Source organism: Phlebotomus papatasi, chromosome 1 (genome assembly GCF_024763615.1).
Source record: "Phlebotomus papatasi isolate M1 chromosome 1, Ppap_2.1, whole genome shotgun sequence".
NCBI classification, from domain to species: domain Eukaryota; kingdom Metazoa; phylum Arthropoda; class Insecta; order Diptera; family Psychodidae; genus Phlebotomus; species Phlebotomus papatasi.
The window spans coordinates 10,438,825-10,461,800 of record NC_077222.1 but is presented as its reverse complement, the minus strand read 5'-3'; the positions used below and the strand labels follow the sequence as shown (position 1 = coordinate 10,461,800).

At 35.8% G+C, this 22,976-nt stretch overlaps 1 protein-coding gene across 1 annotated transcript in view; it reads left to right on the top strand.

The window, feature by feature from the left end:
• Positions 1 to 22,608, top strand: part of LOC129798742 (disintegrin and metalloproteinase domain-containing protein 12) — a 63,988-nt gene extending 41,380 nt beyond the window's left edge. Inside the window, exons 2-9 of the mRNA XM_055842055.1 lie at positions 3,054 to 3,157; positions 7,940 to 8,128; positions 8,215 to 8,357; positions 8,446 to 8,551; positions 12,686 to 13,712; positions 16,438 to 16,944; positions 17,009 to 17,135; positions 19,936 to 22,608. Coding sequence (XP_055698030.1) covers positions 3,054 to 3,157; positions 7,940 to 8,128; positions 8,215 to 8,357; positions 8,446 to 8,551; positions 12,686 to 13,712; positions 16,438 to 16,944; positions 17,009 to 17,135; positions 19,936 to 21,997 — 4,265 coding nt within the window. The 3' untranslated portion in view covers positions 21,998 to 22,608. The remainder of the gene's footprint in view (positions 1 to 3,053; positions 3,158 to 7,939; positions 8,129 to 8,214; positions 8,358 to 8,445; positions 8,552 to 12,685; positions 13,713 to 16,437; positions 16,945 to 17,008; positions 17,136 to 19,935) is intronic.
• Positions 22,609 to 22,976: the final 368 nt, after the last annotated feature.

The following is a 22,976-nucleotide window of genomic DNA, read 5'->3' as shown; positions in this document are numbered from 1 at the left end:
ACATATTACGAGTTTCAGATTTCTTGAATTATTTCATGAAATATAATTTACAAAACAAGTCATTCAAACTAATTGGTAGGTTCCTCTTGAATATAGATTTTTCAAATATAAGGAATACTTTTATTTAATAACAAACAAAAAGAGCTATTTTAATATACAATTTAGTAATATTTTGAATGAATATCTTATACTGCTCTTGTTCCAAGAAAAGTCGTACGATTGGGAAATATTTTGGGATTAAGAAATGATTTCCAAGAATTTTTTTTATTATTGGGGAAAATTTTGAATATGTTCATGAAGCATTTGTAGAATATTAAACATTCCCCATAAAAGATTTCTCATTATCAAGAAATTTATCCGAAAAAAAAACTTTTCCCAAAATAAATTTGTGCTCAACAATAATTTTTTGAAGATAGAGGGAGATTTTTTTTTAAGATAGAGAAATTACTAATTTATACAGCTTCTCTAAGCTTTTTAAGTTAAAAAAAACCTTCTAATCGATGCTTTTTCTCGGTTATTTATTTAATTGTAAAATTTAAAAATTATCAATGTTCTTGAAGACAAATCCTTTCAGTACAATCCTTGAATCGATGTTGTCGTTGATGTTGTTGTTGAATCGATTTGTTGAGAATCTTCTCAATGGAAATGGCCCATAATTTGCAAATAATTAGTATATCTAAGATACAATATGCTATTTTGAGTATCTTATAATAGGGATTAAACTTATGGTTTAAATCCCCATGTAAACAAACAAATCCGTGGATCTAGTTTTAGGAGACCTTCTAGAATAGCCAGAGTCCAAAGCTAACTTCCCAGCTGCATCAATTAATGCAAATATAACGCTATTTATCTTCTAGCCGAGACTCTTTGGAATAATCAAAATCCCTGTGAACACACCAAATATGAAATTTTGAAAATGAATTAGCAATGAACTCATCTTTCGGAGTAATTTTCGGAAATAAGAGCTCTTGAACACTTCAATTTTTTAATTTACTATCCTAAAGGTATTTCAAATGAGATAGTAAACAATTTCAGCTAAATGATTATTTTAACTTCTCGAACTCCAAGAGAGAGCAGTTAAACGGATTTGAACAAATTTGGTCTTTTTTTTAAGTATATAAGTTCCTCATAATATCTAGGGTAAGTGTGCCAAATTCCGGCTAGCTTGCAATTTCGGCCACCTTTTTTCTTCCTCGAATTTCCATGAATTTTTAGATTTTACGTACTCTAGAGATTATATAATGCAAAAGAATAACAAAAAATGTAGCTTCGACAAATGAGATGACGTGAAAAAGGCATTGGAAGAATTCCCGAAGGGCAAGGAACTATGGGAATGAAGGTGGCCGAAATAGGGTACCAAAGCTATATCTATATTTTTATTCATTTTAAAATGTATTAAGAATGATTTTAGAGTAAATAAAAACGGTAAACTCTTTACAAGGTTCCAAGCAACACTCTTTCAGAAGAAAGAATAAAAAAAATCAATTTGTATTTAAAATATTACATTTCAAACTTGAGACTTTGACTCTTGCATGCAACTATGCCGAAATTTGGCACACTTACCCTATTTATTTTCATTAACATTAACATGTTCTAAATAAACTGTTCTACCCAAAATTTCGAATTTCGAATGGAATTTATGTTTAGCGCGTAATACAGGCTTCAGACCTAAGGCTTAGTCATATGGATTAACTTGTCTAATTTCTTATCTATCAAGATTTCTTTGAAAATTATCACTTAAGATTGGACAACATAGGCAAGTGATCCACTAAATTTTGAAAAAGCAATAAAATTGATTAAAATTTTGAATTGCGAGATCATAGGAAACTGGGCTAAACCTTAGGTCTGAAGACGGCCTAAGGCTTAGTCATATGGTTTAACTTCTCTAATTTATTATCAATCAAGATTTATGAAAAATTTGACTCAGGGTTGGACTAATAAGGACAAACGAGCCATTATATTTTCAAAATCTTAAAATACTGGCTGCCATTTAGTACTATGATACCTTCAGGAACTCGGCCAATCCTCTAGTGTGGACTCTGGAGATCGCTTAAGCGAAAGCTATGAGAACTTAGCTTTTATCTTTACCCTTTATCTTTAATCTTTAAGCCTTACATTTTCGAAAATTTACTTCTGAACACAAGGACCACAAAATGATTTAGTAAAACGTTTAAGAATTGGTTTTGTGCTATTGATTTTTAAACTCGTTAAACTTACTAATTTGTGAATTGAGGAAGTACGTCAAGAGTACAAGAGAATAAAGCTGTTGTAGTTCGTGACCTCATCCAACAAATTCAATAAAGAGGACTTAACTCTAATGCTCTCGTCTTTTGGGCCAGGACTCTGGAGCCACTGAAATATTCAAGAAACGTGGCATGACGCCAAATTTTTTTGCACTAGCCCTCACACCTCCCTTTCTCGATTCTCGAGGAACTTCTTTCAACTCTCGTCACGATTTCCATGTGTTGGGTTTTTCCCGGGAAAAACCACCCAGAAAATAATTTTCCTTCAAGACGACCAAAAACGACGACAGAACGTTAATTTCTCTGTGCATGAAAACGCGATCTCTTCGCACACAAATATCTTCGGTATCGTGTTTATTCTATATATCCCTTCGAGAGTCTCCCAAAGCCAACATAAAAAAAAATGACACATAGCAAAAAAAAACCTAGCCCGAAACATAAGTATGATATGTGAAAATATCCACTTGAAATATTTATTTATAGTTGAGAGGAGAGAAATGTCGCCTAGACAGTGAAGAGTTTTTCGAATATCTCATTTCTCGAGCAGTTTTATCGCATCTTTTGGCGCAAATGAGCAAAATAAGATGGAAACAATTTTCAACACAAAGTCTCTTGAGAAAATTTACGGACTTTCCGACCTTGCCACCAGACAATTCAACTCTGCCAATCTATGGGTCATTCATTGGCAATTGATTAATTTCCTTGCCACATGCGAGGGAGTCAAAAACCGCATTAAAATGCAGACACACTTTAAATTTTGAAATTGAAATTAAAAGTTGCAATAATGATGCCTTTTGTCTCAATTTGCAGATGAACGAATCCATCCAGCGGAGCAATTTTCTTCATTCACATTAATTAGACCACGGGTGATTCATGGACGACACAAGAGATCGATTAACACCACACTGGAGGAGGTTTGTGATCCATCTCAATTTTTTTTTGTCTATTTTCAAAACTTTAGACATTTGCGTATTTTTAAAAGCCGCAGAATCACCCAAACAGCAAAATTGTTGAGGAAAGCAATTTTTTTCAACTAGGCACTTCTTTAATACTTACAACCAAAATAGACACTCAACGCGTGGGTGTTCCCAAACAATACTACAGAAATAATTTATGGGTTTCAGAGTTCTTTGAGCATATTTGAAAGTTTCCGAAGTGTATTTTACTCTTGGTAAATTAGAATTTCGAATCCGAAAACCGGGTGAGATTAACAAAATAAATTCCGGTTTATCAAAAGTATCTAAAAGTGTCACGGCTAGGCCGGTAAATGGTTGTCAATTCGAACAAAATGTCGTTGATGTCCGAAAATTCAAATTCAACCTGAATTGAAAGTCAAAATTCATCAAATATCATTCAAAGAGGGTGCAGTTAGTCAAGAACGATAATCATATAGGAAATTATAATATTACCACGAAAATATTAAGTACTAATTCTTTTTTTTATTTTTTGAAATTCGAAATTCGAATTCGAAAGTTCCTTACAAATTTGACAATCAGTAAAGATGTTTTTTCTTTATACGGGATTCAGGCCTAAGGCTTGGCCATATGGCCTAAGTTCTCTAATTTCCTATTAGTTAGGATTTTGTTAAAATTTTAATTTAAGATTAAATTCTTAAAAACAAATCCGAAAAACTAATAAATTGGTTGTTATTGCACTGAGAAAAAACGGGGGTGCGATTAACTTTTTCTCTTATAACTTGAACACTTTTAAGGTGTAAAAATATATCAACATTTTTTAATATTAATTTTACACCTTTTGAGGATAAAATTAACATGAAAAAGGGTAACTTTAACCCCCAATACACCTGAAAAGGGTAATATTTACACCGATTTCGGATTAATACTGCAGGGTAAAATAAACATTTCCGGAATGTTATTTAAACTTTTTCGGATTTATCTCAGTGTGGTTGCGATCAGTAATAACCTTTCGAGGAGACAAAACTACTCCAAGACCAAGCCAAACCTATTTGAATATCTACCGGAATCCTAAAGTGCAGGTTCATGTACTCGTCGCTTTAGGGCTGATTGTTCTGCCATGTCGAATTTCGATATTCTTGACATTTCATTCTTCAACAATGTCAACAACAGTATGTAAACGAAAACGTTTGCTACAGAAAGTGAATTTTTGTGTAGTTTTGTGGAATTCCAGGATATCAGAACGTTTGAATTGCAATTTTATTAAAATAAATGTCGTTTTGATGATCTTCCGCACTTTTGTGTTACTCGTCGATTGAAACGTTCGAACTTGTAACGGGTTTTTAAGGAAGTTCTCTCTGATATACCTTCAAATCGGTACAGAGAAAATCTCATCCGGAAAGAGGTTATTACTGAACGAAAGGATTTGGGATTGCAAAACCTTTTGAAAAAACGGTCTTCAGACCAGACGTTTAGCTCTGTTTCCGAAGGTCTCAAAATCCAAAATAGCAAGCAATTTTATTGGTGTTTCAGAATCCAATAGACATTTGCATGGAATAATTCAATTCTATTCTAAAGACCGCTTTAGGTCTGAAGCCCATATAAACTTCTAGTCTAAAGACTGCTTTGAACTTTGCAATCGGTGTTCGAATGAATTTCCTCTTACAGAGACTTCATTTGGAATAAAGTACAAACCTAATTCCAGAAAAAGATTTTTTGTAACGAAAACAGACAACTGAAAATCAATTCTAAAGATGCATAGGTTACAATTGATCACAAACCGTTATGATTATAAACAAAATAAATATTTCATTTCTGTTCCTTAAATATTAAATTAAGTCCTTATTATTAAGTAAGAACTTTAAAAATCCGAGAAAATCTAAATTTTTTCAATATTTTTTATAGGATCTGCATAATAACAAATTAATAGGAATATTTATTATGTTGAAAAGAAATTAAGAGAAAATATATTGTTTTTTAGTCTTCGTGACACACGTAACCCCTTAAGTGAAGTGAAAGATATAGGGGAAGGCTTTCAGGCTTCGCACATAATCTGACTTGGATTTCTTTAATAAATTTGACTTTCGACTAGCTTAAAATATATTGCCGTATATTGGTCAGATTCATTAGAGAAATATGGGAAAAATGTGAAGTGTTCGTAGCCAGAGTGTGTGCGAAGCTTCAAAGCCTTCCCCTATAAATTTCGAGTCTCATTGAGGAATTAAATCATTTAAATCCAAAATATTCTGAGTGTATATTTCTTCTGTATTATTTGTTTATTGTTTTGTAAAATAGATATTAGTAGCCTTCCTTCCTCTACATTTTCGGGTAAAGCCTATATCATTTTGGTTGTGAAGAATATTTTAGTGTTAATAAACCACTCTATTGTTCACCATATTATTATCCAAAATGGTCATAATTTAATAGGCTGCTTATTTTAAATAGTTTATTATACTGTTAAAGAACCCCAAACAAAAGAAATCACAGAGTTTTATTCACTTCAGTTTATCGTTATTTTTCTAAAAGAGTCTTGGACAGATAATAAAATGTGTGATTCATAGATTTTTGTAAGAAAGACTGGTGCGAATAACACTTCACTGGTTAAGGACTGTTTGGGTAAAATATTTGCAGTAATAATAGTCATAATAATAACTGAAAATGAGATAAATCTAAATGGTATTGGCATTATTGCATTAGCCTCACCTAAAGTGAATTAAAGCACATGAATTTTAGTTTTAGGATGTAACAAACAAATGAATAAATTTGATTTCTTAGATATTGCAAAAGTTTTATAGATAAATTGTTATGTGAGTTTATTGAACCTACAAGTCAAGAGCAAATTATGTGTGTTTTCTGGTTGCAATTGTTTTTGATAAAATAAGAATAATATCCAAGCCAAGAACAGGATTATTGCTAAGATATTTTCAGTATTTTGTATTTTTTTTTATAATAATTAAATTTATCTCATTGCGTTTTTTTTCAAAATTAATCTTTTATTATAATTATTTATATATATTTATATATTTATTAGTTACAATAGCTGCCATATTTTTTAAAAGTATTTAAAACCATTCTTATTGCTATTCTTGGTTTTAAAATACTACTATAAACACCGGTCTGTAGATCGATGGTTTTATTGCGTCCTTAAGTTTTTTTTTTTAATTTTATTTATGAGCAAAACAATTAAGATTTATATTTTGCTTTTTAATGCTACTTTTTAGTAGGGGGTTTCTTATTGATGACCATTAGAGTTTCAGTCAGTTTTCATGATGACAGAAGTAAAATCGTTTGCAAAAATACTTAAACAAATGGTCGAACTTAATCCTATATGTTAGATCTAGGTCCTGGTCTGAATCTCGAAAGCCAAAGTCCTCTAAATCCGGAAAAGACAAAATCCCGAAAAGCCAAAATCCTAAATTCTTAAATGTGTCATTAGCTACTCCCACGATTACACCCGCGCTTGCTGGAGGCAAAGTAAAATTATTCGAATTTTGGGAAATTAATCTACATATTATTCTCCATATAATGTCGTTCTGAGGCTTTTGATCATTCAGGATTTTGGTTTTTCAGAATTTTAACGTTTTGAGATTTTGATTTTTCCGTTTTCCACCCATTCGGGATTTCGACCTAATCGGGATTTTGGTTTTCAGGATTTTAACTTTTCGAGATTTCGGCTTTTCGGGATTAGGAACCATTCAGAATTTTGTCTTTCGAAATTTTGGCTTTTCGGAATTACGGCTTTTTGGGATTTTGACCCATTCAAAATTTTGGTGTTCGCGATTTTGGTTTTTTTTTTTTTTGCATTTTTACTCATTCGGAATTTCGACCTATTCGGGATCTTAACATTTGGAAAAAAGTGGATGCATAAGGAGCCCAATCGAAAGGCTGGATGCATCAGGAAAGTTGGCGTGGGCAAAACGTATTAGAAGGGTCGAGCGGCTAAAGCTGAGGCTGGAGCCAGAAGAAGAGCTGATGATACATTAGGGGAATGGACACCGCTCGCTACTCCCAATTTAAATCTATCTGAGCATTTGGGATTTTGGCGTTCGGGATTTTGACTTTCGGTATTTTTCACCTTTTGGATATTGGTTTTTCGGGATTATAGCTTTCGATATTTTGCATCTATCGGAATCTTGGCTTTCGGAATTTTGGCTCTTTTGGATTTTGGCTTTTAGAATTTTGGTTTTTCGGGATTTCGCCTTTTCGGGATTTGGTCCCATTCAAAATTTTGGCTTTCGTGATTTTTACCATTCGAGGTTTTGGTTTTTCAGGATTTTGGTTTTCAGGATTTTGCTTTTCAGGATTTTAGCTTTCAAAATTTTAGCTTCTCGGGATCATGACCTTCCGGTTGGGCTACTACCGGGTCGATATATAGGGGGCCTTGGTAGTAGGAAATACATAATGAACTCAAATGAACCTGGTCTAGAGTGGTTCCGCAAAAAATAATAAACCAACACAAAGATAAATCCTAATCCTTCTTGATAAAGGGTCATTTAAAAACTCCAAGTCTCTATCTATAACTGTTTGACTTTTAAAATTTTTATCCAAATTAAGATGTGATTTTCTAAGGGAGAGGTGTTTAGATATCTCAAAGTCGAGAAAATGTGGCTTTCTTCTTGAAATTTGGCTTACAAAATCCGATAGAATAATGGAAAATTTCAGAGGTTTAATGCATCATAATCCTTGTATTGTCACTCTTGTTAAGGGGAGTGCCCATCAGAAGGATAGAAGTGAATAGAGATTAAAGGAGACCCTTTTAATTTTCTTATCTCCTCCTTCAAGGATGGCCTCCATGCAACCCACATCACGTTGTCATTTGAGAAGGCGAATGGGGAGGATATTGTGCTGGATTTGCAATTGAATGAGGACCTTCTGCCTCAAGGGCATTTCCTGCACTACCAAGATGGACTTGGTGGGCATCGGATTAGGAATTTTACGAGGCGTGAGGACTCGGATCACTGTCACTATTTGGTGAGTTGAGAGATTCCTTTGAGAGGATAAAGGATTCTGTGGGATTGGGTGACTAAAGACTAACAATTGTAACTTTTGGATAATAGGGCAGGATACGAGGCAACAAACACTCAAGAGCAGCCATCTCAACCTGCAATGGCATTCGAGGTGTGATATTCGATGGCGAGGAGACCTTCTATGTGGAATCCAAGCCAGATAGTCAATTGCATTCCGATCATTTTCTCTACAGGTACATTCCTAGCATCAATTCCATAGCATCAATATCCCAATAACACGCAAAAGACAATATATATATTTTTTTAATAATTTAATTTCAGCCACTCTGACATGGAAGGTGGTGGAAAGTGTGGCTATGAAGGCACAAAAGAAAGCCAGAATGGCACAAATGAACTGAAACACTCTGAATTTAATAGAATTTTAAGGGTGAGTTTATACAACAAGTCCATAAAAACGTCTAAAAAAAGTAAAATTGTAGCGTGACTTCCACGAGAGGACTTTAACCCTGAGACCCAACCACTCCTTCCTCTTTTTCAACTTTTTTTTTTTACTTCTCCCGGTACTTTCCGGTGTGATAAAATCGCAATAAAAAACCTAGAGTTTCCCTATTGATTTTCCCAGCACGTGAAAAATGTTGGAAAATTCTGTACAATTTCACTTGCAACTCTTTTTCTCACCCCCTTCAAGATGATTTTCACTTTTAATTCAATTGATTTTTCACAGCAGAAATTCTTGCAAACATTTACCAAGCGATTTACATGATTCTTTCTGCCCAATTTCGTATGAGATAATGTATTTGGGAGAAAAATTAGCAGTTGAGAAGGAAAACACGATGATTGTTTTTTTTACGTCTTCAGAAAGAAGAGGAGAAAAAAGAATAGAAAGAACAACAAATTCCTAATTCAGCTGAGATAACTGATAATTTAGAAAAGTTTTGACGATAAAATAGCTGGAAGAATCATTATGTGCTAATCTCAATGAATATTCCTGCCTATTCTGCACGATTGTGAATATTTTATCATTTATTGTGCCAGAAATGCAACAGAGTTGAAAATTTTCGCGGATTCTAGATCAACTCTAAATGATAAATTTTAACCATTTTTGAAGTAAACCTCAAATAGTTCAAGATATTCAGTTTCTTGATGAATATTTTTAAATTTCAAAATCTTATTCAAAATTGTTAAACGTCAATTTTCTATGTGAAAATATAACGTTTGAGGTTAATAAAAATGACAGAAGTGAAAATTAATACGGAACATCTTAATCGCATGGCGGACAAAGAAGTCAAAATGAGTTGTACATTAGAATTTCGCTATAGCCCATATTTGATTAAAGATTTGACACTTGGATCGCACTATAGTCCATGTCATTTTTTAAAATTATCAACAACTTTTAGTATTGAAATTGCTCGACCGCTTCCACTTTCTTTGCGATTGTGGTACTTCTCCTCGCTCTCTTCATTATGGATCACAATTATCACAACTACTCAATAAAGTTTACCAAAAATATTAAAATAATTATGACAACATTTCGCGTACTAAAAAACATAACCTAACTTGAAATCAGTGTTTTGAAATCAACAGTCGATAAATTGTGGACTATAGAGCGATGGCCTATAGCGGAACTCTATTGTATGATAGTGGACCACTGGCATGAAAGTTTTCTGAGGGTTGTCAGTTGCTAGTTCCGACAAGTAGCGCCCTCTAACATTAGTCTTTTCTTAATTTTCTTAGTATTTCGTAAAATATAGGAATTCGGAGACTTACGAGTTTTATTTCTTTTTTTGGAATTCTTAATTTGAATTAACTCTTTCCGGACCGTACAGTTCTGTATGAGATAATGAATTGATGAGTTCCGTATGAGATAATTACAGTCTGTAAGGAGTAAAATTTTCAAGGGGTAGATAACTGTGTCGTTCACGGTTCACTTGAGTGTCGTTCTGTCGATCTCGTGGCATTTTGCCGCAAGTAAGTTTACTAGATTAGTGTTTCCAGTACAGTTCATTAAGATTTGCCACTGAAATTGTTTGTACGAAATTTATAATGTTACACGAGCTTAAACGAACACTGTACTTCATAAGAGCAAACTGACACAAAAATCTGCTGATTCCTCGCGAAAATCGTGCCGTTCTGCCGTTTTTTTTGTGAATTATTATTATTTTTATTAATATTATTATTAATCGTACCGGGATATATTTGTTACAATTCAGTCATGTTGTCGTATATCCTATGTTAGATATATCCACTGGCAAACACCAGAAAAGTCCCTGTGAAAGTGTTAAAGATACCACGAAAAAGCCCAAGAAGAAAGTTATAATAAGAAAATTGTGAACAAAGTTTATGAAAAATGTAAAATTGCCCCATTCCTTTTACATATCCTGGAACCATCCTGATCCAATTAATAAACGAACCTCAGAGAATATTTGAAACACTTGACTACTGATGAAGAGACCGAATTGAAAGCTCTGGAAAAAGTTTATGAGTTTTCCTTGTGTAATTTGTGATTTTTCGGCGATTTCCGGATTCCGTATGCAGTAGACTCTAGCTAATTCGACTCTTATAAGATCGGGATACTTTTTAATTCGGGCAGCAGTTGCAGTAGAAAAAAAGTATGTTGTCATTTTTCATGTTTGATTATGATTATTGAAGGAAATATGCTCAAATTTGCCATGGTTTGTCTAAGTTTTGACGCAATTTTCCATTATTATGGGACTTTTATGTAATTTACAATATATTTGAGTACGGAAACTCAATATGTGTACGTAAATGAATAAGAAATTGTTGCATTTCAAAAAGCTTGTCGCCCGAATTTCTCTCTAATGCGGATAACATTTTGAACCCAAGTGCCGGAATTTTTGGAGAGTCTACTCTCTACTGTGTTTTTTTGTTTTCTTCTAGCCAATCTATTTTTTTGTTGATCGATTCGCTTATTTAGGGTAAATTAAACTAATTCAAAACCTGCTCCAAATGGAAATTTTTCGCTACTCCAAATGGAAACGTCACTTTTCATGATAAATACAGTACTAAATTACTATATTTATATATTTTCTATACCACAGTTTTATTACTTAGTTAATTTTGCTCTAAATAATGCGAAAATCCATTCATATTCACAAATTTTAATTTGTTAATTTCTCAGAAAAATTAAAAGTGTACCTTTTCACCATCGAATTTTTCATCGATCGAACTTGCTTTCCAATGAAAAACACAATGAGGTGACTGTTGTTTATTCATTTTGTTTAACATTTATGTCATATTTCTGGCTAATTTTAGTTAAATCAAGTTCTAATCTTTTTTGTTAACGGTACGTGAAGTTTTCAAATGAAATAATTACCTATTTCGTGAGCAAAAAGGGTTTTTCTGAAGTGTCTGCAAATGCTTCAATAGGAAACCCCGGAATTATGATTTTTTGGAGAGATTTTCTTATTGTTTTAGATGCGAAAGGAGAAAAGGCCAGGAATAAGAACAAATCCTGCAGTCAGGAGCAACTCAAGAAGGTTTTGGAAGCCTTTCGTCGTGGTTTCACTTACACTTTTTGTCTCCAATTAGAAACTTTCCCTTGTTTCCATTTGGATTAATATATTTCCAATAGCAGCATTTTACATTCGCGTATTTTTCTTGTATTTAAGAAGTTTTCAAATTATATCTAAAGAATTTTCACTGAACAGTAACATTCTAGAAGAGTCAAGGAGCAAATTTATGTAATTCTCTTCAGAAAAAATATGAACTTAATGCGTTGAATCTTCTATCAAAGTCAAAGAGTCTGGGAATGGTTTTGAATTAGGACATTTACCCTACTGATCAATGATCTTCGCTATTCAAAGCTGTGTATCTCCTAGTAAAAATCCTTACTATTGTGATGAATTTTAAGATTTATAAAGCGACTTTTCGTTCAGATGTCTTTCAGGGTATCGATCATCTAGAAGTGTTTCCTGGTATCCTCATTTATTCTTTGCGGTCCTTGTATTGTTTCTTGCGATCGGCTTTATTTTCCTAACTTCTTAATCCATTACTGAAATTTTCTCTCCACTTTTGTACCTTTTCCTGAAATTTATTTTCCATCCTTACTGTGTTATCACACTTGCACATTAAAATTTTAATATGATTCACATTAATTGTCGCTGGTGAGAGTCCAAATGTGTAGTTTGTGTGTTTGAATCATTTTATATTCAAAATTTGATCTATTTGTTGATAAAAAGGTAGACTTTGCCCGCAAAATTTGATATAAATTGATTTATAGCATTAATGCGAAAAATTAATGCGATTTTCTCTTTAATTTTTTAATGTGAAAAATATTCATGCTTTAGGTAAATTTAAACTTGTTTTTGCAAGCCAAGTCCACTTCTTTATCAATAAATATAAAAACCACAAATATTAAGTGACTCAAAGACACAAATAACATATTTGGACGCTCACAAGCGACAATTAATGTGAATCACATTAAAATTTTAATGTGCAAGTGTGGTAACGCCGTTATCTTTAGTCTAACTTTAAAGGAATGTCTCAGCTCTGATTTGAGAGTGGGATGATGTATTCTTATCTCCCCTTCTTTCTTCGGCAGTATAAGCGGTCTGCGGAGGATAGTGAGACAATTCGTGGTCCCTACAATGCCAATCGCGATTCATCATTCGTTGAATTGCTCCTTGTAGTGGATAACAAGGTGTACAATGCCTTGGGTCAGAACCTCAAGAAGGTTCACAATCACTGCAAGACGATAGCCAACATCATCAATGCTCTCTACATGCCATTGAATATTTTTATTGCCTTAATTGGTGTCGTGGTGTGGACGGATTCAAATGAGGTGGAATTGACAAGTGATGGGGATAAGACACTCAAGAACTTCCTCTACTACCGCAAGAAGGTGCTAGTCCAGAAATATCCCAATGACAATGCTCAGCTTTTGACACGGGAGCAATTTGATGGGGGCGTGGTGGGAAAGGCGCTCAAGGGGCCCATTTGTACTTATGAATTTTCCGGTGGGGTATCCATGGATCACAGTCAGATAATTGGGGTTGTGGCCACGACTGTTGCCCATGAAATGGGCCACAATTTTGGCATGGAGCATGATTCGGCGGACTGTAAGTGCGAGGATGAAAGGTGCATTATGTCTGCATCGAGCTCTTCCGTAGCCCCAAAGCACTGGAGCTCTTGCAGTATCGATCAACTCAATCTGGCCTTCCATCATGGCATGAACCACTGCCTCAAGAATCGCCCTACGCGACTCTTCGACAGTCCCCAGTGCGGGAATGGATTTGTGGAGAAGGGTGAGCAGTGTGACTGCGGATTGCCGGAATATTGTGAAAATTCCTGCTGCGATCCCTTCACCTGCATGCTCCATGCCAATGCCAGCTGCGCCACAGGTGAATGCTGCGACCTCGACACGTGCCGCCCGCGAACCGCAGGCACAGTCTGCAGATCGGCAGATGGCGAGTGCGATCTGCCTGAATTCTGCACCGGGGAATCCGAATACTGCCCTAATGATGTGTTCAAGCGCGACACTGAGGAGTGCGATGGGGGCAAGGCGTATTGCTACCAGGGTTCGTGCAGATCGCGAGCAGATCAGTGCAAGGTGCTCTGGGGTCCCTCAGGTAAGCCATCAACTTAATTAGTCTGATTCCATTTGATTTTAATGGGTTTTTTGAAGCTCCAGTGCAGGTGATGATCATTATCAAATAAATACCGTGATGCATTTTAAGCGTTCGCGCATTCCAAATAATTTTGAGGAGTCATTTAAATTTATTTTTGCTTCTCAAGGGGTTTGGCAAAATGAAGATTTAGATACGCCGCATGTTATGTATTTTTAACAGTAAAAAAATGTGTAAAATTTTACTACTATAATAGTGCAAAATCGACCATTTTAGTTGTTTAATCTAGAAATGTTTAAAAATGCACATTTTGGTAATTTATTGACACGTGATTGAAAATTTTCACTATTCAACAATGTTGTTTAATTTGAAAATGTGTAAAAGTTTAACATTTTAATAGTGTGAAATCGGATAAATTAATTATTTAATTGTGATCTGTGTAAAATTTCTCACTTATAATCATAAAAATTTTTCAACAATGTTTCGTGATTTAAAACTGTTTGACAAATTCTAAAAATTATCACTATTATGGTATGATTACTGTTTTTCACATTATTATAGTGTGAAAAAATAAACAACTTTATGATTTTTTTTGTCACATGATCAAAAATTAACACTATTATAGTTTGATCATAATTGTGTATTTCAACCAAATTTGTTGAATTTTGAGGCAAAAGTTGTTGAACCTTCAAACAAAAGTTGTGTAAAAATTGTTGAATTTCCAATTAAGACTTATCCTTAAGTCGAGATGCTTTTCATTGGGCAAAAGTCATATAGAACATCAAATATTTATATGAATAATAATTATATAGCGAAGATCCGAGCATCAGATGTAATCATTTCGCATTAGGGGGGATCCCGAGTACAGGAAAAACAAATAAAAATATCTAAAAAGGCAAAAAATCAACATCTTCGAAATGAAAAGAAAATTCAGCAATAAACAGAATTCAAAAATTTTTCAATTTACACATAAAAATTCAACTATTTTTAAATTCAACAATTCCAAATTCAACAACTTTAAAAATTTTAAATTAAACACTTTTACCAAATTTAACACTATAATAATGGTATGAAAGATTACACACCATAATAGTGTTATTTTTTTACTGTGTTGTTAAAGGCCTGGAACTTAAACAATAAAAGATATTGACTTTTCATCTTCAATGACCCCACCTCTATAAGTTTTGATATTTTCTAAAGAGTCTTTGATTTTTTTTGCTGACGTTCTGGCTGTGTTTTGAAGGCACAGGGGACATTCCCATCATACACATCTACGACAAAAATTTTCGATATCGAATTTTTGAAAGTCAAAGTTAAACCACCCTGGAGGGCCTATTTCACATCCGATTTGGTTAAATTTGGATTTTTTAGAAAGGTCTTGAAATTTGAAACTCGGCTGAATTATTTCCAATCGGTAATGAATCGGTAAAGCATTCGTATTTTATCTATAATATTTTTCCTAAATATTCTGATTTTATTTGTTCGGAACTGTGTTACCAGGCCAGAGAACGGTGAGAGATATCGACTTCCAATCGTCGATGGCCTACTACAAATCGATATTATCATTAAGAATTTTTTTTTCCTTTTTCTCCTTCCCCAACAGGGTCCTTTTGTCCTCTACAAAACCATTTCTTTTCGGGTTTTTTCTATGAAAGCTTCAACAATTTAATTTTCGGATATGATTCGAAAGTAGTCAATTAAAAAAAAAAGATCTTGCGATTTCACTTATTTTTGGATATGGAACAGTAGGTTTCTGGGAAATGATTTCATCCATATTTTAATGACCACAAATCATTTTTTGCTACCAATTTTTTCAACGTTTGGTTCATATCCGGCTCAAAGGACCAAATTGCTAGGATGCAAGGATACAAATTACCTGGAAGTGTATCCGGTTATAAGAAGGACCTAAAATCCGTGCTCAGTCTTCCAGTCTCCTTGATAATTGCAAGAAAAGTTCATTCAGTTGTCATGTTTTTCACTTTTATTTATTTAGGAATCTAGATAGCATATTTTAATTGAGATTTAGATGGAAGAATTTTCTAAACACATGTGAGCTCATTGGATTTCTGCGCAAGACTGACAACTTGGACTTAAGAGGGATTTGTGGTGAATTTAATAAATCCGCTAGAGGCGCGCGCATCAGTGAAGAGAAAATTGAATTTGAATTGTAAGAAGAAAGTGTTTAACCCTTAAATGTCAAACTTTAATTACGGTAGAGTCTCTCAAATCTGAATCTCTCAAATTCGAATTCGAACGACATTTGATGGATGAATGAAAATCATATTTATTGTAAATTAAGCTAATTCAATTTTGAGAGGATTTTCTGGAAATTTATAAATCAGTTTAAATCGGTAGTACACCGTTTTAGACCGAATCTCATGAGATTACATTTTTGAAATGCTTCGAAGAAACCAAAATTTTTCTTATTTAGAAAAATTCGTTCGCAGTGATCGTAAATCTCTCGCTGACTATCGAGAATCAACAAAATTCTTAGAGATAATTGATACCTTTCTCGATACTACAATTTTTCCTGGTCTTAATGGCTGTTTACATTCGTAAATACCAAGAAAATGTCACAACACTCGTAAATTTTATCTCACAATCTCAAGTTTATTTATTTACAAAATTGATAAGAAATTGCAATGTAAACGTTGCGAACGCTTTCACGCAATATCGCATATCGCAATAAAGATTTATTAGAATACTTAAGGTGTTTGGTAATCTGTAGGTAACTCATCGGACGAGTGCTATAGTAAAAATATTGATGGAACCCGCCATGGAAATTGCGGATTTGAACGATTTTCCAATCAATATATCAACTGCAGTCCTGAAGACATTTACTGCGGAATGCTGCACTGTCGGCACTTGAATGAGAGATTGGAGTTCGGGATGGAGTCTGTGTCTGTCCTGTCGCACAGCTTCATGAATCATGAGAATAGGATCGTTGTCTGCAGGACTGCGATCGTAGATCTTGGTCTGCAGACGATGGATCCAGGATTGGCTCCTGATGGATCCAAATGCGGAGTTGAGAGGATGTGCGTTAAGCAGAAATGTCGTCCGATCGCTAGTTTGCGATTAGAAGGAACAGGAGTTGCCTGTCCCGATGACTGCAACGGGAAAGGGGTTTGCAATAGCCAAGGGCACTGCCACTGTGACAGAGGATTTGCTCCACCCTTCTGCGATGCACCAGGACCCGGAGGATCTGTCGATAGTGGTCCAGCATCGAATCCAAATGGTACGACAGCCTCAAAATCTTTTCATAAAAGATTTGTTAAGTGATCCTCTGGTTTCTTTTGCAGCTGGAGTTGGATTCACCACTGCCATGTACATCTTCTTCCTGGGCATTGTCCCATTCTGCGCTCTGGTGGCCTTCCTGTTCTACTACTTCCGCCAAAATCGCACAATGATCAAGAGAACGCCCCAAGTGTACGTAATAGATCTCAAACCTGCACGATCAGTGAGAGGATTGGAAATTAGACGATCATCCCTAATTTCATGCACTAATCGCGCCTTTCTCTCCAAATGCAATCGCTTATGTGTTAGAGAGAGCCTCAAGTGAACTCTCTGCATTCATTTTAACATTTTTTATTTGAATGAAATTGCTCAATAGATTATTTTAATTTATTTACACTTTAGTGGTGTTGGATTTAATCCTGTGTTTGTCCCTATCAGAACCATGGGCAATCATAATCAGAAATACATTATGAATTGTCTTAGTTGTTTGTCTTTGCTAAAGCATGGTATGTAGATCTTTTAGTTTATTTTTCAATTTTGTTGCATGATCATTAAACAATGATAGAAACTGATCACTTTAATTATTAATGACAAGTCAAAATTTTAACTTCAAATGTCTTCTAAATTTTCTGTCTGGCAACGCTTAAGTATCTAGCTGTTCTTTAGTGATCTAAGTGTGATCTTTAACTCTCATGATCATTAATTGAAGGGTGGATAAGTGAAATTGATGTTGATCTGTTAATCTTGGCCGCAGATCATTTGCTAATATCGTTCGGACAGTCGATCGCTTGCGCGGATCGTTTCTATCATTGATCCTTTGCAAAGATAAGTATTGATCGCCGATCTTTACAAAGATCGTTGTGGTGCCCGACCCTTCGCTAAGATCGTTGTGATCTACAGATCTTCCACATCGGTCTGATTCTTTGTCGAATTTCGATCTTTAGTAAAATTTGATTTGATCAAGAATATTTTGAAGAGATCATTCGAACAACTGACCCTTTCTTAATATCAATGTGATCTGGTGATCCTTCGCATCGATCTAATTCTTCACAAAACTTTTGATCGCAGATCTTTTGTAAAGATCGTTCTGGTTAGCGATCTTTAGCAAAAATTGATCTGATCAAGAATATTTTGAACAGTTCTTTCGGACTACTGATTCTTTCTTAAGATCAATGTGATCTGGCGATCCTTCGCATCGATGTAATTCTTCGCAAAACTTTTAATTGCAGATCTTTTGCAAGGATCGCTCTGATTGTCGATCTTTAGCAAAAAGTGATCTGATGAAGAATATTTTGAAGAGATCATTCGGACAACTGATCCTTTGTTAAGATTGATGTAATCCAGTGATCTTTCGCATCGTTCTGTTTCTTCGCAAAACTTTTCATCGCAGATATTTTGTAAAGATCGTCTTGATCGTCGATCTTTAGCAAAAATTGATCTGATCAAGAATATTTTGAAGAGATTATTCGAACAACTGATCCTTTGTTAAGATCGATGTGATCTGGCGATTCTTCTCATCGATCTAATTATTTTCAAAACGTTTGATCGCAGATCTTTTGTAAGGATCGCTCTGATCGTCGATTTTTAGCAAAAATTTATCTGATCAAAAATACTTTGAAGTTTGAAGAGATCATTCGGACAGCTCTTTGTTAAGATTGATATAATCCAGTGATCTTTCGCATCATTCTGTTTCTTCGCAAAACTTTTGATGGTAGATCTTTTGCAAGGATCGCTGTAATCGTCGATCTTTAGCAAAAATTGATCTGATCAAGAATATTTTGAAGAGATCATTCGGACAACTGATCCTTTCTTAAGATCAATGTGATCTGGCGATCCTTCGCATCGATCTAATTTTTCGCAAAACTTTTCATCGCAGATCTTTTGTAAAGATCGTTCTGGTCAGGGATCTTTAGCAAAAATTGATCTGATCAAGAATATTTTGAAGAGATCATTCGGACAACTAATCCTTTCTTAAGATCAATGTGATCTGGCGATCCTCCGCATCGATCTAATTAATTGCGAAACTTTTGATTGCAGATTTTTTTTTGTAAGGATCGCTCTGATCGTCGATGTTTAGCAAAAATTGAACTGATCAAGAATATTTTGAAAAGATCACTCGGACAACTGATCCTTTGTTAAGATCCATGCGATCTGGCGATTCTTCGCATCGTTCGGTTTCTTCGCAAAATTTTTGATCGCAGATCTTTTGTAAAGATCGTTCTGGTTAGCGATCTTTAGCAAAAATTGATCTGATCAAGAATATTTTGAAGAAGAGGTCATTCAGACAACTGATCCTTTGTTAATATTGATATAATCCAGTGATCTTTCGCATCGTTCTGTTTCTTCGCAAAGCTTTTGATTGCAGATCTTTTGTAAAAAATCGCTCTGGTCGTCGATCTTTAACAAAAATTGATCTGATCAAGAATATTTTGAATAGATCATTCGGACAACTGATCCTTTCTTAAGATCCATGTGATCTGGCGATTCTTCGCATCGATCTAACTATTTTTAAAACTTTTGATCGCAGATCTTTTGTAAGGATAGCTCTGATCGTCGATCTTTAGCAAAAATAGATGTGATCAACGATTTTTTACATAGATCGTTCCGGCCATTAATCCTTCAATAACTCACAAAGCGTTTTCTAATCGTTGGATCCTTTGCTAAGATTGTTCTGATCTGATAATTCTTGTCAAAGATCATCCTAATAATCGATCACTTGGCAAGATTATTCTGATCGGCGATTCTTTGCAAAGATCTTTTAGATGGAGGATCTTATGCAGAAATTATTCTGATCTCTTCTTGCTCTTAGACCTTAGACTATTCTTGCTCTTAGACCTTTATCAAAAATCGTTCTGATCAACGATCTTTTATAAAGATCTTTTTGATCATTATTTCTTTTGCAATCAGTCAACAGGCTCACTTATCCACCTCTTCGCCATCAATCTTTATTGAAGATCATCTCAGAGTTTGACAGATATTTTCCTTTTTGCAGTCCTAAGCAACTTATCAAGCAGAGTCCCTCGAAGAGTTTGTCACCGTCATCCGGTGGGCAGCCAAAGTCCACTCCTAGTAGTCCTGATGATATGAATTCAGCTCTTCTGCGATCGAGTCGACAGGAGCAGGAATCGTCGTTGCTCAATAACAATATGTTTGGGAAATTCAAGGGATTCACACTGAAACCCTTACCAAATGCCACATCTACAAATTTTCAGGCTCCAAATGTGGCCTTTGTGACACCGGTGACGAAGCAAATTGAGGAGGATTCTGGTGTGCCGAATCGTATCGCTCCGCCCGTTCCCAAGGTGCCTAACAATGTAGCTTTAGTAACAAGGAGTCAGACACAGCTGAAGTCTCCGGTGAAGTCACCGACAGTTTCGCGTTCAGCTTCTGTAGATCGTCCAGCACCGGCCTTGCCACCGCCCAATCCGGGCACACATGCCAGACCTCTGATTTCCAGTCCGATTTTGGAGGCTTCAACTTGCACAGCCAAGGAGCTGATGTCACCGCTTAAGAATTCATCGGGATCTGGGAAGTTTCCCGTCAGACCGGCGCCAACAGTACCTCAACCTGTTGCTGACACTGTGGATGGGTATGATGCACCACTCCCTAAAGAGCCAAAGGGTGGGACACTGAAGAGAATCACGTCGTTTCTGAAGAAGGAGGAGAAACCACCGGTTGAAAAGAAACCACATCGGGTGATTGACAGGGAGCGCCTCAAGACAATTGAGATATCCGCACCCATTCCCCTTCCTGAAACCAACAAAACTCTCAACAGGACGCAGAGTATGAGGTCACCGACACGCAAAGCTCCTCAACCTGCTTTTGGGTCGATGCGTGGACCATCACCTCTGAAGAGACCACCGAGTATTGTGGGGAATCGTCCAAAGTCGCCGCCACCCCCAAGACCACCTGCTCCACCCTCACTTCCGCTCACTGGAAATGGATATCAGAAGCCGCCACCGCCGAAAAAGGTCAACTCACCGGAGTATGCAGATTGTCAAGATGGGGAAGCTCCTCTAGCACATATCAGTGAAGAGTCAACCCCGGTTACACCTCCTGACAACATCTACTCTGTCATCGAGGAGTCACCGACACCACCCAAGATGCCCAGTCCTCCCAAAGGTGGCAGTATATCCACCAGTGTGGAGAGTATGGGTCTTCTTGGGGAGATTGTCAATGAGATTGAAAATCGCAACCTAGATTCTATTTATTCTGTGTCTACGCTCAGGAAGAAGAAGTCTCAAGGAGATGATGATCAAACTTACGCTAATACGTCACAAACGCAAGAGTCCGAAGATGAATATATGAATATGAAGTCAAATTCTAGCACAACTTCCAGCGGATACCTCCGACCGACGTCTATCAATACGCCAATTGCGAGGATTGCTCCGACAAAAACTCCTGAGAAACCCGTACAGCCTGCTCCGTTTAGCAGTTTTCGCTCTCCATCGTCCGCAGCGCCAACAGTAACTGCGGCGAGCACTGTAACTTCAACTGCACCGGCAGCGGTTGAAGTGGTTCCTGCGAAGAATGGGAAGAAGAATGATGCAAAGGAAGAAGACAAGAAGCCCAAGTATCAACCTTATCACACTTCCATCAATCGTCCTGGTCCATATGCTGCTTCCTACAGGACAGGCACGAAGAAGGACGAACGGGATCCGAAGCTACCAACAGTCAGAGCGAGAACGCCATCACCAAAGAAGAATCCGGACGTTGTGCCATCAAATCCACCGCCTCCGGTTAAGTCAAAGCCACCGGATGTGGTGAATAATGGCCCAACGAAGCCCCAGACACCGCAGAAACCCAATATCATAGCTAAACCGAGGCAGAACTCGGTGACAGATGCAAAGAAGCCTAATCTGCCAAAATGGCAGAATCCTCGAGAGAATTCTAAAGTTCCCAAAACCCCTACGGACTCCCAACCTCTTCCCAATGGCCAGGCACCTGTGATGGCCTCCTCCAAGAGCCGCATCCTCACGGCAGCAGCCCGTCCCGCCGGAAAAGCGTCCACAGTGGCGGCCCTGCAGCAAAAATTCGAAAACGGGAAAAAGTGATAGTATTGTTATCTGTCTGTAACTTCGTGAAAAACAAAAACCGTGCACAATTGTGTGAATGCAGATGATATTTTTTGGATAAAAACAAAAAGTCTGCCTTTTATAAGTGTTATAAAGAAATTGGACATTTTAATCAATTGATGTTAGGGACACAAAAGTCTTAACTTACACCTAAGAATCACAATTTACTATAACGCCAGTTTTTTGGTGCTTTTATTACTTCTCGAAAGATTAAAAAGAAAAAAAAATGACGACAAACAAATAGATATTGCATGAGTTTTTATTGTGCAGCTTCTGGGGACATCCCATTTTATTTACAAACCCTTCGAACTTTTATATGAGTTTCTTCTCAACCGAAGTTTAAAAGGGTTTACTTTCTTGATGATTATTTTCTTAGACTGATTTGGATTTAGGATAAGATGGTGTCCAGAAGAAAAAAATTATACAAATCAAAATTTATTGAAGTGATGTTTAGCTCATTTTCCTCATCGGATTGCACTTATTTCGCAAGAAACAACTACACTTTACTTTTAAGATTATATATTTTGATGTATATAATAAGCCAAAGATGTTTTTTTTCAGAAATAAAATCATATGAAAAAGTGAATAAATTTTTAGTATATCCTAAAATGGAGATCGGGAACTCTTAAAAGCAATTAAATTGATTTGTTATAGGCCTTTTTAAATAACTTCCTGCTTTAGGACAAGCATTTCTCTAGGATATGGCTCACAATTTTGTTTTCTAGTAGAAAAATTTGCAGACTTAGGATAAGATGGGGTAATTTGGAATCATGTCTAACTTGGAACTTTGAGATTTTCAAACAGTTTTAGATAGCAAGAGGGAAAAACAACGAAGAAATTTCACTTGTTTCTCATTTTTCTTCAGGATCTTTCAGTTAGAGGCTCAAACACAATCCAGTTAGCAGCTACTCCTCTTCTATCGTTCCCCGGAGCCAGGTCTTTACCCTTCGAAGCATAC